General features: G+C 27.6%; 1 protein-coding gene across 1 annotated transcript; it reads right to left on the bottom strand.

The window, feature by feature from the left end:
- Positions 1–528: 528 nt before the first annotated feature.
- On the bottom strand, positions 529–16,279 carry atpaf1 (ATP synthase mitochondrial F1 complex assembly factor 1). The gene is made up of 4 exons (XM_032572286.1): positions 16,248–16,279; positions 2,009–2,270; positions 1,068–1,175; positions 529–996 (listed from the first exon to the last, which is right to left on the bottom strand). The coding sequence occupies exons 1-4, from the start codon at positions 16,277–16,279 to the stop codon at positions 814–816; spliced, it is 585 nt and encodes a 194-aa protein (XP_032428177.1). The 3' UTR covers positions 529–813.
- Positions 16,280–18,332: the final 2,053 nt, after the last annotated feature.

The following is an 18,332-nucleotide window of genomic DNA, read 5'->3' as shown; positions in this document are numbered from 1 at the left end:
ACCTTTGTTTATTTTAATACACTTGATGAAAACCAAAAATGAACCTTGTTTCACTCATAAAAAGAATTTTAAAATGGTGAGTTCTGAGGAAAATGTTAGGCCACCGTACCCAACTCTTCACCCTCAGCTATGAAATGTTTAAAAAAATTATTTTATGGACAGCTCCTTTCATCACCCCTCAGAATCTCCATAAATTCAAATTCTGAGTTTTCACTTAACCATTGCAGTTTTTATTTTTTTGTTTTCAGCCAGTCCTTGGAGGACTTCCTGATATGTTTTGAGTCCATGGCATGCAATAGGTTCCAGTTCTGGATCAACTCACATTTTCTTCAAACATCCTCTGATACTCTATAGAAGTTGGAATCCATGGTGATGAGCTGGCCAGGTCCAGCGGCAACAAAACTCCCCCACATTATAACACTTTTGGTTATTAATGAATATACAGTAGCAATTATTGTGAAAAGTAATGAGGTAGAAGCTGCATACATGCATGTCTAACTGTAGTATAACCGAAGAGAAGAACACTCAGACTGTTAGGGGATTATTTTATTTTATTAAATATCAAATGTAGAATTTTGAGCTTAGCTTCAGTGCTTACAAAGTCTCTTGAATCCAGTCTGGAACAGAGTGGGGCAAACGCCTCCATTTATTCCACCACATTATTTCCTAAATCACTAAATGTCGGCTCATAAGATGCTGTTCCTGCTTCTTTTCTGCTCACAATATGCATTTACGAGTTTGGATCCACATGGAGAGAGGAACCATGATGCTTCAGTCCTAGACAGATAAATAGTCCCTGGTCATCTTCTGATCTTAGGAGCCCCCCGGGGTGCCTGCTGACCCCAGCCCGCTCTGCTCCAGCTCTGCTATCACCGACATGTGCTTAAAGTCTTCAGGCTGGTGGTTAAACGTCTCCACCAATCGGTACGTCTCCTGCCTCTGTGTGCCGTAGAACAGCTGCACCTGATTGGCCAAGCACTGAGCCTGGTGGACAGTCTGAGAAACAGAGAGATGCTTTAAATGTCCCTGAAGACATTTTAAAAAACAAGATTTTAAAACAGGCTTACGATGAACTTGGGATCCATCTCTGCTGTCATGAGCACGATGCCCTTCTCCTCCTTCAGCTCCAGATAGTGGTAGAGGATCAGCTGACTCGGAGCGTTCTCGCCAAGCGTCTGGGTGCAAACACAGGAAAAAAAACTTTGAATGCTGGCAAATATATATTTTTACGCAGATTTGCTGATTTTAGATGTCCATGCATAAAATGTTTACATAACAAATGTGTTCTGATATTTTTAGGAGAAGTACAGCGGTACAATCAACATATTAGGCTGGAAAATAAGTGAAGTCATGACGTCAATGTCTGACATTACAGAAATCCTAGATTTGTTTGAAGATTGTTTAACAGTTTAATCTCTAGAGTATCTATATCCATACATAAAAGTTTTTATCCATTCATATTATTTCATTGCGTTGTAGGTGTATTTTTTAATTTAATATTTTATGTTTGTTAGGAAATAAACCAGGTACAATGTAAAGGATTTTTAAACTTCATTTTGGATCAGAAAGGAGCTGAATAAACTTATTCTGACAATTTTATATTAAAATAATGACTAACCAGAAAATACAAAAAGATATGGTGTTTGACTTCTGTTTGAGGACGCTCAGCTTGTTTTTTGGAAATAAATAAAATTACAGATTATAATTCCGTAATTGCATTATAATGCATTATAATGTCAGAATGGCCATGAATGGATGCAGAATGGCCAGGTACAATATGCCTAAAAAATTCACTGAAATTGTTAAATTTTATTGAATTGATATTACCTTAAGTCAAACAACTGACCTTTCAAATGACCTGATTACATTTGTTTTGCCAGAGTCCATTTTTCCAGGCCTTTCAAAGAACAAAAACATTTGTAGGAAAATTTGAGAAGCAACCTGAACTAAACATGAGCTCACTTCCTGTCTGTCAGAAGTGTGAGGTATCAAATGTGAATCGGTTTACCTGGATGTTTATAAGTGAGGTGAAGTGCAGCTCATGTCTGGACCACTGACCCACGAAGAACTCGTAGCCCTCCTTCTGAGGCAGAGCGTAAAGGAACTGGAGAGAGCACAGAGACAGGTGAGCAGGGAATCCATGATAGAACAATAGGTAGAAATGAAAAATCTGAAATGATTTCTGGTTCTGCAGTTCACGCCCTCTCTCTCTCACACACACACACACACCCTGATTTGGTGACCGCGCTGAAACTGAACCATGGTTTAAACTTTAAGGTTTAAACTTAAGGTTAAACTTTAAGGTTTAAACTTTAAGTTTAAACTTTAAGGTTTAAACTTAAGGTTTAAACTTTAAGTTTAAACTTAAGGTTTAAACTTTAAGGTTAAACTTTAAGTTTAAACTTTAAGGTTTAACTTTAAGGTTTAAACTTTAAGGTTTAAACTTTAAGGTTAAACTTTAAGGTTTAAACTTTAAGGTTTAAACTTTAAGGTTTAAACTTTAAGGTTTAAACTTTAAGGTTTAAACTTTAAGGTTTAAACTTTAAGGTTTAAACTTTAAGGTTTAAACTTTAAGGTTTAAACTTTAAGGTTTAAACTTTAAGGTTTAAACTTTAAGGTTTAAACTTTAAGGTTTAAACTTTAAGGTTTAAACTTTAAGGTTTAAACTTTAAGGTTTAAACTTTAAGGTTTAAACTTTAAGGTTTAAACTTTAAGGTTTAAACTTTAAGGTTTAAACTTTAAGGTTTAAACTTTAAGGTTTAAACTTTAAGGTTTAAACTTTAAGGTTTAAACTTTAAGGTTTAAACTTTAAGGTTTAAACTTTAAGGTTTAAACTTTAAGGTTTAAACTTTAAGGTTTAAACTTTAAGGTTTAAACTTTAAGGTTTAAACTTTAAGGTTTAAACTTTAAGGTTTAAACTTTAAGGTTTAAACTTTAAGGTTTAAACTTTAAGGTTTAAACTTTAAGGTTTAAACTTTAAGGTTTAAACTTTAAGGTTTAAACTTTAAGGTTTAAACTTTAAGGTTTAAACTTTAAGGTTTAAACTTTAAGGTTTAAACTTTAAGGTTTAAACTTTAAGGTTTAAACTTTAAGGTTTAAACTTTAAGGTTTAAACTTTAAGGTTTAAACTTTAAGGTTTAAACTTTAAGGTTTAAACTTTAAGGGTTTAATTTTAAACTTTAAGGTTTAAACTTTAAGGTTTAAACTTTAAGGTTTAAACTTTAAGGTTTAAACTTTAAGGTTTAAACTTTAAGGTTTAAACTTTAAGGTTTAAACTTTAAGGTTTAAACTTTAAGGTTTAAACTTTAAGGTTTAAACTTTAAGGTTTAAACTTTAAGGTTTAAACTTTAAGGTTTAAACTTTAAGGTTTAAACTTTAAGGTTTAAACTTTAAGGTTTAAACTTTAAGGTTTAAACTTTAAGGTTTAAACTTTAAGGTTTAAACTTTAAGGTTTAAACTTTAAGGTTTAAACTTTAAGGTTTAAACTTTAAGGTTTAAACTTTAAGGTTTAAACTTTAAGGTTTAAACTTTAAGGTTTAAACTTTAAGGTTTAAACTTAAGGTTTAAACTTTAAGGTTTAAACTTTAAGGTTTAAACTTTAAGGTTTAAACTTTAAGGTTTAAACTTTAAGGTTTAAACTTTAAGGTTTAAACTTTAAGGTTTAAACTTTAAGGTTTAAACTTTAAGGTTTAAACTTTAAGGTTTAAACTTTAAGGTTTAAACTTTAAGGTTTAAACTTTAAGGTTTAAACTTTAAGGTTTAAACTTTAAGGTTTAAACTTTAAGGTTTAAACTTTAAGGTTTAAACTTTAAGGTTTAAACTTTAAGGTTTAAACTTTTTTAAGGTTTAAACTTTAAGGTTTAAACTTTAAGGTTTAAACTTTAAGGTTTAAACTTTAAGGTTTAAACTTTAAGGTTTAAACTTTAAGGTTTAAACTTTAAGGTTTAAACTTTAAGGTTTAAACTTTAAGGTTTAAACTTTAAGGTTTAAACTTTAAGGTTTAAACTTTAAGGTTTAAACTTTAAGGTTTAAACTTTAAGGTTTAAACTTTAAGGTTTAAACTTTAAGGTTTAAACTTTAAGGTTTAAACTTTAAGGTTTAAACTTTAAGGTTTAAACTTTAAGGTTTAAACTTTAAGGTTTAAACTTTAAGGTTTAAACTTTAAGGTTTAAACTTTAAGGTTTAAACTTTAAGGTTTAAACTTTAAGGTTTAAACTTTAAGGTTTAAACTTTAAGGTTTAAACTTTAAGGTTTAAACTTTAAGGTTTAAACTTTAAGGTTTAAACTTTAAGGTTTAAACTTTAAGGTTTAAACTTTAAGGTTTAAACTTTAAGGTTTAAACTTTAAGGTTTAAACTTTAAGGTTTAAACTTTAAGGTTTAAACTTTAAGGTTTAAACTTTAAGGTTTAAACTTTAAGGTTTAAACTTTAAGGTTTAAACTTTAAGGTTTAAACTTTAAGGTTTAAACTTTAAGGTTTAAACTTTAAGGTTTAAACTTTAAGGTTTAAACTTTAAGGTTTAAACTTTAAGGTTTAAACTTTAAGGTTTAAACTTTAAGGTTTAAACTTTAAGGTTTAAACTTTAAGGTTTAAACTTTAAGGTTTAAACTTTAAGGTTTAAACTTTAAGGTTTAAACTTTAAGGTTTAAACTTTAAGGTTTAAACTTTAAGGTTTAAACTTTAAGGTTTAAACTTTAAGGTTTAAACTTTAAGGTTTAAACTTTAAGGTTTAAACTTTAAGGTTTAAACTTTAAGGTTTAAACTTTAAGGTTTAAACTTTAAGGTTTAAACTTTAAGGTTTAAACTTTAAGGTTTAAACTTTAAGGTTTAAACTTTAAGGTTTAAACTTTAAGGTTTAAACTTTAAGGTTTAAACTTTAAGGTTTAAACTTTAAGGTTTAAACTTTAAGGTTTAAACTTTAAGGTTTAAACTTTAAGGTTTAAACTTTAAGGTTTAAACTTTAAGGTTTAAACTTTAAGGTTTAAACTTTAAGGTTTAAACTTTAAGGTTTAAACTTTAAGGTTTAAACTTTAAGGTTTAAACTTTAAGGTTTAAACTTTAAGGTTTAAACTTTAAGGTTTAAACTTTAAGGTTTAAACTTTAAGGTTTAAACTTTAAGGTTTAAACTTTAAGGTTTAAACTTTAAGGTTTAAACTTTAAGGTTTAAACTTTAAGGTTTAAACTTTAAGGTTTAAACTTTAAGGTTTAAACTTTAAGGTTTAAACTTTAAGGTTTAAACTTTAAGGTTTAAACTTTAAGGTTTAAACTTTAAGGTTTAAACTTTAAGGTTTAAACTTTAAGGTTTAAACTTTAAGGTTTAAACTTTAAGGTTTAAACTTTAAGGTTTAAACTTTAAGGTTTAAACTTTAAGGTTTAAACTTTAAGGTTTAAACTTTAAGGTTTAAACTTTAAGGTTTAAACTTTAAGGTTTAAACTTTAAGGTTTAAACTTTAAGGTTTAAACTTTAAGGTTTAAACTTTAAGGTTTAAACTTTAAGGTTTAAACTTTAAGGTTTAAACTTTAAGGTTTAAACTTTAAGGTTTAAACTTTAAGGTTTAAACTTTAAGGTTTAAACTTTAAGGTTTAAACTTTAAGGTTTAAACTTTAAGGTTTAAACTTTAAGGTTTAAACTTTAAGGTTTAAACTTTAAGGTTTAAACTTTAAGGTTTAAACTTTAAGGTTTAAACTTTAAGGTTTAAACTTTAAGGTTTAAACTTTAAGGTTTAAACTTTAAGGTTTAAACTTTAAGGTTTAAACTTTAAGGTTTAAACTTTAAGGTTTAAACTTTAAGGTTTAAACTTTAAGGTTTAAACTTTAAGGTTTAAACTTTAAGGTTTAAACTTTAAGGTTTAAACTTTAAGGTTTAAACTTTAAGGTTTAAACTTTAAGGTTTAAACTTTAAGGTTTAAACTTTAAGGTTTAAACTTTAAGGTTTAAACTTTAAGGTTTAAACTTTAAGGTTTAAACTTTAAGGTTTAAACTTTAAGGTTTAAACTTTAAGGTTTAAACTTTAAGGAACTTTAAGGTTTAAACTTTAAGGTTTAAACTTTAAGGTTTAAACTTTAAGGTTTAAACTTTAAGGTTTAAACTTTAAGGTTTAAACTTTAAGGTTTAAACTTTAAGGTTTAAACTTTAAGGTTTAAACTTTAAGGTTTAAACTTTAAGGTTTAAACTTTAAGGTTTAAACTTTAAGGTTTAAACTTTAAGGTTTAAACTTTAAGGTTTAAACTTTAAGGTTTAAACTTTAAGGTTTAAACTTTAAGGTTTAAACTTTAAGGTTTAAACTTTAAGGTTTAAACTTTAAGGTTTAAACTTTAAGGTTTAAACTTTAAGGTTTAAACTTTAAGGTTTAAACTTTAAGGTTTAAACTTTAAGGTTTAAACTTTAAGGTTTAAACTTTAAGGTTTAAACTTTAAGGTTTAAACTTTAAGGTTTAAACTTTAAGGTTTAAACTTTAAGGTTTAAACTTTAAGGTTTAAACTTTTTTAAGGTTTAAACTTTAAGGTTTAAACTTTAAGGTTTAAACTTTAAGGTTTAAACTTTAAGGTTTAAACTTTAAGGTTTAAACTTTAAGGTTTAAACTTTAAGGTTTAAACTTTAAGGTTTAAACTTTAAGGTTTAAACTTTAAGGTTTAAACTTTAAGGTTTAAACTTTAAGGTTTAAACTTTAAGGTTTAAACTTTAAGGTTTAAACTTTAAGGTTTAAACTTTAAGGTTTAAACTTTAAGGTTTAAACTTTAAGGTTTAAACTTTAAGGTTTAAACTTTAAGGTTTAAACTTTAAGGTTTAAACTTTAAGGTTTAAACTTTAAGGTTTAAACTTTAAGGTTTAAACTTTAAGGTTTAAACTTTAAGGTTTAAACTTTAAGGTTTAAACTTTAAGGTTTAAACTTTAAGGTTTAAACTTTAAGGTTTAAACTTTAAGGTTTAAACTTTAAGGTTTAAACTTTAAGGTTTAAACTTTAAGGTTTAAACTTTAAGGTTTAAACTTTAAGGTTTAAACTTTAAGGTTTAAACTTTAAGGTTTAAACTTTAAGGTTTAAACTTTAAGGTTTAAACTTTAAGGTTTAAACTTTAAGGTTTAAACTTTAAGGTTTAAACTTTAAGGTTTAAACTTTAAGGTTTAAACTTTAAGGTTTAAACTTTAAGGTTTAAACTTTAAGGTTTAAACTTTAAGGTTTAAACTTTAAGGTTTAAACTTTAAGGTTTAAACTTTAAGGTTTAAACTTTAAGGTTTAAACTTTAAGGTTTAAACTTTAAGGTTTAAACTTTAAGGTTTAAACTTTAAGGTTTAAACTTTAAGGTTTAAACTTTAAGGTTTAAACTTTAAGGTTTAAACTTTAAGGTTTAAACTTTAAGGTTTAAACTTTAAGGTTTAAACTTTAAGGTTTAAACTTTAAGGTTTAAACTTTAAGGTTTAAACTTTAAGGTTTAAACTTTAAGGTTTAAACTTTAAGGTTTAAACTTTAAGGTTTAAACTTTAAGGTTTAAACTTTAAGGTTTAAACTTTAAGGTTTAAACTTTCAGGTTTAAACTTAAGGTTTAAACTTAAGGTTTAAACTTTAAGGTTAAACTTTAAGGTTTAAACTTTAAGGTTTAAACTTTAAGGTTTAACTTTAAGGTTTAAACTTTAAGGTTTAAACTTTAAGGTTTAACTTTAAGGTTTAACTTTAAGGTTTAAACTTTAAGGTTTAAACTTTAAGGTTTAAACTTTAAGGTTTAAACTTTAATGGTTTAACTTTAAGGTTTAAACTTTAAGGTTTAAACTTTAAGGTTTTAAACTTTAAGGTTTAACTTTAAGGTTTAAACTTTAAGGTTTAAACTTTAAGGTTTAAACTTTAAGGTTTAAACTTTAAGGTTTAAACTTTAGGTTTAAACTTTAAGGTTTAAACTTTAAGGTTTTAAACTTTAAGGTTTAAACTTAAGGTTTAACTTTAAGGTTTAAACTTTAGGTTTTAAACTTTAAGGTTTAACTTTAGGTTTAAACTTTAAGGTTTAAACTTTAAGGTTTAAAACTTTAAGGTTTAAACCTTTAAGGTTTAAACTTAAGGTTTAAACTTTAAGGTTTAAACTTTAAGTTTTAAACTTTAAGGTTTAAACTTTAAGGTTTAAACTTTAAGGTTTAACTTAAGGTTTAAACTTTCAGGTTTAAACTTTAAGGTTTAAACTTTAGGTTTAAACTTTAAGGTTTAAACTTTAAAGGTTAAACTTTAAGGTTAAACTTTAAGGTTTAAACTTTAAGGTTTAAACTTTAAGGTTTAAACTTAAGGTTTAAAACTTTAAGGTTTAAACTTTAAGGTTTAAACTTTAAGGTTTAACTTTAAGGTTTAAACTTTAAGGTTTAAACTTTCAGGTTTAAACTTTCAGGTTTAAACTTTCAGGTTTAAACTTTCAGGTTTAAACTTTCAGGTTTAAACTTTCAGGTTTAAACTTTAAGGTTTAAACTTAAGGTTTAAACTTAGGTTTAAACTTTAAGGTTTAAACTTTAAGGTTTAAACTTTAAGGTTTAAACTTTAAGGTTTAAACTTTAAGGTTTAAACTTTAAGGTTTAAACTTTAAGGTTAAACTTTAAGGTTTAAACTTTAAGGTTTAAACTTTAAGGTTTAAACTTTAAGGTTTAAACTTTAAGGTTTAAACTTTAAGGTTTAAACTTTAAGGTTTAAAACTTAAGTTTAAACTTTAAGGTTTAAACTTTAAGGTTTAAACTTTAAGGTTTAAACTTTAAGGTTTTAAACTTTAAGGTTTAAACTTTAAGGTTTAAACTTTAAGGTTTAAACTTTAAGGTTTAAACTTTAAGGTTTAAACTTTAAGGTTTAAACTTTAAGGTTTAAACTTAAGGTTTAAACTTTAGGTTTAACTTTAAGGTTTAAACTTTAAGGTTTAAACTAAGGTTTAAACTTTAAGGTTTAAACTTTAAGGTTTAAACTTTAAGGTTTTAAACTTTAAGGTTTAAACTTTAAGGTTTAAACTTTAAGGTTTAAACTTTAAGGTTTAAACTTTAAGGTTTAAACTTTAAGGTTTAAACTTTTAAGGTTTAAACTTTAAGGTTTAAAACTTTAAGGTTTAAACTTTAAGGTTTAAACTTTAAGGTTTAAAACTTTAAGGTTTAAACTTTAAGGTTTAAACTTTAAGGTTTTAAACTTTAAGGTTTAAACTTTAAGGTTTAAACTTTAAGGTTTAAACTTTAAGGTTTAAACTTTAAGGTTTAAACTTTAAGGTTTAAACTTTAAGGTTTAACTTTAAGTTTAAACTTTAAGGTTTAAACTTTAAGGTTTAAACTTTAAGGTTTAAATTTAGGTTTAAACTAGGTTTAAACTTTAAGGTTTAAACTTAAGGTTTAAACTTTAAGGTTTAAACTTTAAGGTTTAAACTTTAAGTTTAAACTTTAAGGTTTAAACTTTAAGGTTTAAACTTTAAGGTTTAAACTTTAAGGTTTAACTTTAAGGTTTCAACTTTAAGGTTAAACTTTAAGGTTTAAACTTTAAGGTTTAAACTTTAAGGTTTAAACTTTAAGGTTTAAACTTTAAGGTTTAAACTTTAAGGTTTAAACTTTAGGTTTAAACTTTAAGGTTTAAACCTTTAAGGTTTAAACTTTAAGGTTTAAACTTTAGGTTTAAACTTTAAGTTTTTAACTTTAAGGTTAAACTTTAAGGTTTAAACTTTAAGGTTTAAACTTTACGGTTTAAACTTTAAGGTTTTAAACTTTAAGGTTTAAACTTTAAGGTTTAAACTTTTAAGGTTTAAACTTTAAGGTTTAAACTTTAAGGTTTAAACTTTAAGGTTTAAACTTTAAGGTTTAACTTTAAGGTTTAAACTTAAGGTTTAAACTTTAAGGTTTAAACTTTAAGGTTTAAACTTTAAGGTTTAAACTTTAAGGTTTAAACTTTAAGGTTTAAACTTTAAGGTTTAAACTTTAAGGTTTAAACTTTAAGGTTTAAACTTTAAGGTTTAAACTTTAAGGTTTAAACTTTAAGGTTTAAACTTTAAGGTTTAAACTTTAAGGTTTAAACTTTAAGGTTTAAACTTTAAGGTTTAAACTTTAAGGTTTAAACTTTAAGGTTTAAACTTTAAGGTTTAAACTTTAAGGTTTAAACTTTAAGGTTTAAACTTTAAGGTTTAAACTTTAAGGTTTAAACTTTAAGGTTTAAACTTTAAGGTTTAAACTTTAAGGTTTAAACTTTAAGGTTTAAACTTTAAGGTTTAAACTTTAAGGTTTAAACTTTAAGGTTTAAACTTTAAGGTTTAAACTTTAAGGTTTAAACTTTAAGGTTTAAACTTTAAGGTTTAAACTTTAAGGTTTAAACTTTAAGGTTTAAACTTTAAGGTTTAAACTTTAAGGTTTAAACTTTAAGGTTTAAACTTTAAGGTTTAAACTTTAAGGTTTAAACTTTAAGGTTTAAACTTTAAGGTTTAAACTTTAGGGTTTAAACTTTAAGGTTTAAACTTTAAGGTTTAAACTTTAAGGTTTAAACTTTAAGGTTTAACTTTAAGGTTTAAACTTAAGGTTTAAACTTTAAGGTTTAAACTTTAAGGTTTTAAACTTTAAGGTTTAAACTTTAAGGTTTAAACTTTAAGGTTTAAACTTTAAGGTTTAAACTTTAAGGTTTAAACTTTAAGGTTTAAACTTTAAGGTTTAAACTTTAAGGTTTAAACTTTAAGGTTTAAACTTTAAGGTTTAAACTTTAAGGTTTAAACTTTAAGGTTTAAACTTTAAGGTTTAAACTTTAAGGTTTAAACTTTAAGGTTTAAACTTTAAGGTTTAAACTTTAAGGTTTAAACTTTAAGGTTTAAACTTTAAGGTTTAAACTTTAAGGTTTAAACTTTAAGGTTTAAACTTTAAGGTTTAAACTTTAAGGTTTAAACTTTAAGGTTTAAACTTTAAGGTTTAAACTTTAAGGTTTAAACTTTAAGGTTTAAACTTTAAGGTTTAAACTTTAAGGTTTAAACTTTAAGGTTTAAACTTTAAGGTTTAAACTTTAAGGTTTAAACTTTAAGGTTTAAACTTTAAGGTTTAAACTTTAAGGTTTAAACTTTAAGGTTTAAACTTTAAGGTTTAAACTTTAAGGTTTAAACTTTAAGGTTTAAACTTTAAGGTTTAAACTTTAGGTTTAAACTTTAAGGTTTAAACTTTAAGGTTTAAACTTTAAGGTTTAAACTTTAAGGTTTAAACTTTAAGGTTTAAACTTTAAGGTTTAAACTTTAAGGTTTTAAACTTTAAGGTTTAAACTTTAAGGTTTAAACTTTAAGGTTTAAACTTTAAGGTTTAAACTTTAAGGTTTAAACTTTAAGGTTTAAACTTTAAGGTTTAAACTTTAAGGTTTAAACTTTAAGGTTTAAACTTTAAGGTTTAAACTTTAAGGTTTAAACTTTAAGGTTTAAACTTTAAGGTTTTTAAACTTTAAGGTTTAAACTTTAAGGTTTAAACTTTAAAGGTTTAAACTTTAAGGTTTTAAACTTTAAGGTTTAAACTTTAAGGTTTAAACTTTAAGGTTTAAACTTTAAGGTTTAAACTTAAGGTTTTAAACTTTAAGGTTTTAAACTTTAAGGTTTTAAATCTTTAGTTTAAACTTTAAGGTTTAAACTTTAAGTGTTTAAACTTTAAGGTTTAAACTTTAAGGTTTAAACTTAAGGTTTAAACTTAAGGTTTAAACTTTAAGGTTTAAACTTTAAGGTTTAAAACGTTAAGGTTTAAACTTTAAGGTTTAAACTTTAAGGTTTAAACTTTAAAGGTTTAACTTTAAGGTTTAAACTTTAAGGTTTAAACTTTAGGTTAAACTTAAGGTTTAAACTTTAAGGTTTAAACTTTAGGTTTAAACTTTAAGGTTTAAACTTTAAGGTTTAAACTTTAAGGTTTAAACTTTAAGGTTAAACTTATTTACTTAAGGTTTAAACTTTAAGGTTTAAACTTTAAGGTTTAAACTTTAAGGTTTAAACTTTAAGGTTTAAACTTTAAGGTTTAAACTTTAAGGTTTAAACTTTAAGGTTTTAAACTTTAAGGTTTAAACTTTAAGGTTTAAACTTTAAGGTTTAAACTTTAAGGTTTAAACTTTAAGGTTTAAACTTTAAGGTTTAAACTTTAAGGTTTAAACTTTAAGGTTTAAACTTTAAGGTTTAAACTTTAAGGTTTAAACTTTAAGGTTTAAACTTTAAGGTTTAAACTTTAAGGTTTAAACTTTAAGGTTTAAACTTTAAGGTTTAAACTTTAAGGTTTAAACTTTAAGGTTTAAACTTTAAGGTTTAAACTTTAAGGTTTAAACTTTAAGGTTTAAACTTTAAGGTTTAAACTTTAAGGTTTAAACTTTAAGGTTTAAACTTTAAGGTTTAAACTTTAAGGTTTAAACTTTAAGGTTTAAACTTTAAGGTTTAAACTTTAAGGTTTAAACTTTAAGGTTTAAACTTTAAGGTTTAAACTTTAAGGTTTAAACTTTAAGGTTTAAACTTTAAGGTTTAAACTTTAAGGTTTAAACTTTAAGGTTTAAACTTTAAGGTTTAAACTTTAAGGTTTAAACTTTAAGGTTTAAACTTTAAGGTTTAAACTTTAAGGTTTAAACTTTAAGGTTTAAACTTTAAGGTTTAAACTTTAAGGTTTAAACTTTAAGGTTTAAACTTTAAGGTTTAAACTTTAAGGTTTAAACTTTAAGGTTTAAACTTTAAGGTTTAAACTTTAAGGTTTAAACTTTAAGGTTTAAACTTTAAGGTTTAAACTTTAAGGTTTAAACTTTAAGGTTTAAACTTTAAGGTTTAAACTTTAAGGTTTAAACTTTAAGGTTTAAACTTTAAGGTTTAAACTTTAAGGTTTAAACTTTAAGGTTTAAACTTTAAGGTTTAAACTTTAAGGTTTAAACTTTAAGGTTTAAACTTTAAGGTTTAAACTTTAAGGTTAAACTTTAAGGTTTAATAAGGTTTAACTTAAGGTTTAAACTTTAAGGTTTAAACTTTAAGGTTTAAACTTTAAGGTTTAAACTTTAAGGTTTAAACTTTAAGGTTTAAACTTTAAGGTTTAAACTTTAAGGTTTAAACTTTAAGGTTTAAACTTTAAGGTTTAAACTTTAAGGTTTAAACTTTAAGGTTTAAACTTTAAGGTTTAAACTTTAAGGTTTAAACTTTAAGGTTTAAACTTTAAGGTTTAAACTTTAAGGTTTAAACTTTAAGGTTTAAACTTTAAGGTTTAAACTTTAAGGTTTAAACTTTAAGGTTTAAACTTTAAGGTTTAAACTTTAAGGTTTAAACTTTAAGGTTTAAACTTTAAGGTTTAAACTTTAAGGTTTAAACTTTAAGGTTTAACTTTAAGGTTTAAACTTTAAGGTTTAAACTTTAAGGTTTAAACTTTAAGGTTTAAACTTTAAGGTTTAAACTTTAAGGTTTAAACTTTAAGGTTTAAACTTTAAGGTTTAAACTTTAAGGTTTAAACTTTAAGGTTTAAACTTTAAGGTTTAAACTTTAAGGTTTAAACTTTAAGGTTTAAACTTTAAGGTTTAAACTTTAAGGTTTAAACTTTAAGGTTTAAACTTTAAGGTTTAAACTTTAAGGTTTAAACTTTAAGGTTTAAACTTTAAGGTTTAAACTTTAAGGTTTAAACTTTAAGGTTTAAACTTTAAGGTTTAAACTTAAGGTTTAAACTTAAGGTTTAAACTTTAAGGTTTAAACTTTAAGGTTTAAACTTTAAGGTTTAAACTTTAAGGTTTAAACTTTAAGGTTTAAACTTTAAGGTTTTAAACTTTAAGGTTAAACTTTAAGGTTTAAACTTTAAGGTTTAAACTTTAAGGTTTAAACTTTAAGGTTTAAACTTTAAGGTTTAAACTTTAAGGTTTAAACTTTAAGGTTTAAACTTTAAGGTTTAAACTTTAAGGTTTAAACTTTAAGGTTTAAACTTTAAGGTTTAAACTTTAAGGTTTAAACTTTAAGGTTTAAACTTTAAGGTTTAAACTTTAAGGTTTAAACTTTAAGGTTTAAACTTTAAGGTTTTAAACTTTAAGGTTTAAACTTTAAGGTTTAAACTTTAAGGTTTAAACTTTAAGGTTTAAACTTTAAGGTTTAAACTTTAAGGTTTAAACTTTAAGGTTTAAACTTTAAGGTTTAAACTTTAAGGTTTAAACTTTAAGGTTTAAACTTTAAGGTTTAAACTTTAAGGTTTAAACTTTAAGGTTTAAACTTTAAGGTTTAAACTTTAAGGTTTAAACTTTAAGGTTTAAACTTTAAGGTTTAAACTTTAAGGTTTAAACTTTAAGGTTTAAACTTTAAGGTTTAAACTTTAAGGTTTAAACTTTAAGGTTTAAACTTTAAGGTTTAAACTTTAAGGTTTAAACTTTAAGGTTTAAACTTTAAGGTTTAAACTTTAGCATGCAGTACCTACCGTGGCCACCAGGGGCGCCGAAGAGCAATTCTTTTTTTTTTTTTTCTTATCGATAAAATAATTTCTACATTATCAAATACTGTATATATTGTGAGCACAAATCACTTCATAGTGAAATTGTGTGTTTTTGATATGACAGGAATTGTTACAAAAAATGAATAAAAATCAGCTCCACCAAGGTGCCTGTTATTGGCCTTTAGGCTTAGTTTTTTATGCCTTGGGCATGTGTTTTGCTGAGAAACGCTTACCTGCCGAGATATTCTTAAAGATTCGTTTTTGTAAAAATGTGATATTCAAGGTTGTACCGTGAGAATCTCGTCCCTTCCCATGCCGAGTTCAAACTTTAAGGTTTAAACTTGCGAAGCGTGCGGTACCTACCGCGTCCACCAGGGGCCCCGAAGAGCAGTTCTTTTTGTTTTGGGATAATGTGCTGATTGGTTCATGTTTGATTTTCATAATTCTTCTAATGCAATGTGGGTTGCTGGATGTTTAACGACCAAATAAAGTTTTTAAAGAATCTTTGTGTATTTTTTATGCAGCTGACTGTGTACACATATAATAACTAAACCTTCATGTTAATCCTCCATGCCATTTTTGCTGTATTATAAGTTTTCACATTTAGTTTCACAGCTTAAATTAGTAAAAGCAGAAACATCTCAAGTTGATTTCAGCTTTAAGCTACTAATTTAGCCAGCAGTTTATTTTTTGCAGTATTCAGACTGAAGATGTTTTTTTTAATAAAACAGATGAGAATCTTTTCAATCAAAACTCGTTTAATTAAATCAGCTATTGAATTAGAATAATAACTTGTATAAAACTGCCATTTCTGTCTGGTTAATGGTGCAGCAGATCCTGCAGGGGGCGCTCTGGGGCCTCAGTGTTCAGGTCGGTTACAGTCACATCTCCCAGACTCCTGAATCTTCTGGTTCCTTCCTGAAATGATTTCCTGCAATAAAATGTTGGTTGGAAATGAGCAGAAAACTGAGAAAAACCCGAAAAAGTTCAAATGTGACCTAAAGTTTTACAGCTCAACTCATACAAAGGAAAACATGAAAATAAAGGTGTTTATTGTCAGCTGGGTCAGGGGGCGGAGCCTCAGGTGTGTCAGCTCTAGTCAGGTTTGGATCAGAACCGGTTCAGACTCCGTGCAGCAGCAGAGCAGAGTCTGTATATTTTTGTTATTTAATCAATTATCTTAAGAAAGCGAAATTGATAGAAAGGATATAAGGTTTCTTTTCTTTTTCTTTTTTGGGGGGGCTTGGGAGTAATATATATGTAGCATCCCGATCCACACTCCATTCCAGTTCATGGCGGTAATGCACATCAATAAGTTGCTTGCCAACCGCCAAAAAAGAAGAAGAAGAAGAGCAGCGTCTGGATCAGGTGAGTGTTTTGCTGATGTTTTATTTACAATGTGAAATTAATCCACAGCATAAACAACTAAGCAGGTGTAAGTGAACCAGGGTGTGATATTATTTAAAACAATGTGGTTGCAAGGAAGTAAATTTGGTAAGACTTTATTTGAAGGGGTGCACGTAAAAAGGACATAGGATTCTTTATAAATGTTGTCATGAAATGACACTTTTTATACAGGGTTTACACTTTTAATTGACTTTTATGTAATGTTTTAGCGTAAGTGTGCATAAAAATCTCATTATTTACCAAAAAAATTGACAAAGTTTACACTTTTACTGTGTGGGTTATTGAACAAAACTATAACGCTGCCCTTAGATCAAATATAACTCGGATTAAATTAATGAATGAAATATAAAATCAGTATTCCTGGATGTAGAAAATGTTTCTGTAAGGATGCAGTTGTGACCTCACACCACTAGGGTGCGCTAGCGGCCGCGCTGTTTCTCTTCTCTCTTGGAATAGAAGTAGCGAGCACGTTACCTTGTACATGCTTGTGCATGCTCACTGAGCATTGTTGTTGTAGTCAGCTGGTGGTTGTCATTCTGGCGAAAAGTGGAGAAAAATATCAAGTGAAACGGAGCAAAAGCCGAACGGATTGAAATATTTTACAGAAACGACAGTAGGTGTCGCTGTTTTCGCTTTATAACTAACAGTGCCGCTTAATTTTATTTAAAATTAGAGCAAGTCGGTCGTTTCTCCGCAGGTGGAGCGCTCGGATGGAGGCAGAGCCGGAGGACCAGGAGGAGGAAGAGGCGGCTGCCGCCATGCTGTGGTCCATCCAGGAGGCTCTGGAGAGGCAGACCCAGCAGATCGGAGCGTCGGCCTGCGGGGCCACAGCGGTGGTGGACGTCCTGAAGGCCCTCGGAGTGGATGTTGCGCCGGAAGAAGCTGACCGCTGCGTCCAAACCCGCCTGAGGGATATATTATGGGATGTTGGTGCGTGAAGAATAGTTTTTGACATGTTTGCCAGCGAAATAATGTGCAGCTGTTCATTTCTATTGAGACTAGAACGGATAGCAGTGACAGAAAATGTATTTTTTTTGTCATCATTTTCTGTATTTAAAAGCTGTTGATTGTGTTGGAGTACAGAGAGTAGAATGTAAATGTGCAAGTTGTAATTTGTAAATGATTTGAGGGGATCTGGATGAATAAACGTTATGTTCAGGTCTTAATTGAGTTACTCGTTACAATCCTAAACAAGTGGGTTTTTAGTGGAGATTTAAAGGAAGTCAGTGTTTCAGCTGTTTTACAGTTTTCTGGAAGTTTGTTCCAAATTTGTGGTGAATAGATGCTGAAAGCTGCTTCTCCTCGTTTGGTTCTGGTTCTGGGGATGCAGAGCAGACCAGAACCGGAAGACCTGAGAGGTCTGGAAGGTTGATACGACAACAGCGGATCTTTAATGTATTGAGCCGTTCAGTGATTTGTAAACTAACAACGGTATTTTAAAGTCTATTCTTTGAGCTACAGGGAGCCAGTGGAGGGACTATAAAACTGGTGTTATGTGCTCTGTCTTCCTGGTTTTAGGATCTTTTTTCTTTGGCTTTTGGCACAATCTGAGAGGTTTCACTTTGTTTTATATGTATTTTATGTTTCAATCTTTTCTATTTTATAATCGCATTGTATTTTATGATTGTGTATAGCACTTTTTTTATGTTTTCTATTCTCACTTAAGAAATTGTAGTTAGGAGGTACGATCGGTTCGTTATTGTCATTCAACCATGTTTCTGTCAGAAACATAACATTGATATTATGCTCAGTGATGAAATCATTAATTAATAGAGCTTTAGCACAGAGAGATCTGGTATTTAAAAGAGTTTAAATGTTTAAGTTTAAGCGAGTTGGAGGCCAAAAGTTCTTCAGTCTGAGGTTTGAATTAGGTCCGCTGTATTTTATATTTCTGTTTTTTTGTAAAAGGTTTTTGTAGCGATCTGGACAGGTAATGTCCTGTTCTGCAGTGCCGGGGGGCCAGACGGGTGTAAAGATAATTTTCTGGACCCGGACTCAGACCTCAGAGACGCAGAGTGATGGATCCTCTGGGGAGTCAGAGGAAGTGAGCTCTGCTACGTGAGCGCTGAGGATTAGAACAAGCAGAAACTGTTATTAGTGGTTTATTGTGTTGCTGAGCAGAAACTTGGTGCAGCTTTGGCTATTTTATAAAAGTCTTTATAGATAAAACTGAATCTGATCAACTTGAAAATCTTTATTAATTTAATGAAATAGTAATGGAAAAAAAATCTTGAAATGTTTAAACATAAATAAGCTATAAACTGAAATGTGAACTGGTTGTTATTTTCCATTTATTTCCTGGTAGTGATGATCAGACAGGATTCTTCTCATTAGCAACACACCTCTGCTGTGAGAGGGGGCGGAGCCACAGGTGGGTCCGGTTCAAGTTCTGGAGAATCGGGTCCAGTTCGTTCCGACTCGGTTTGTGTGAACAGAAGGAGAAGCAAAGATCTGATCAGGTGAGTTTTAACTCCACATTCTTCTGGTTTCCAGTCCTGACTGGGTTTTCTCTCTTTGAGCTGCTGGACAGAACCAGAACTGGGCCTGGTTCTGGTTCTG

The sequence above is a fragment of the Xiphophorus hellerii genome, chromosome 9 (assembly GCF_003331165.1).
Source record: "Xiphophorus hellerii strain 12219 chromosome 9, Xiphophorus_hellerii-4.1, whole genome shotgun sequence".
Lineage (NCBI taxonomy): Eukaryota > Metazoa > Chordata > Actinopteri > Cyprinodontiformes > Poeciliidae > Xiphophorus > Xiphophorus hellerii.
The sequence above is the reverse complement of the archived record's forward strand: the minus strand, read 5'-3'. Positions and strand labels throughout refer to the sequence as shown.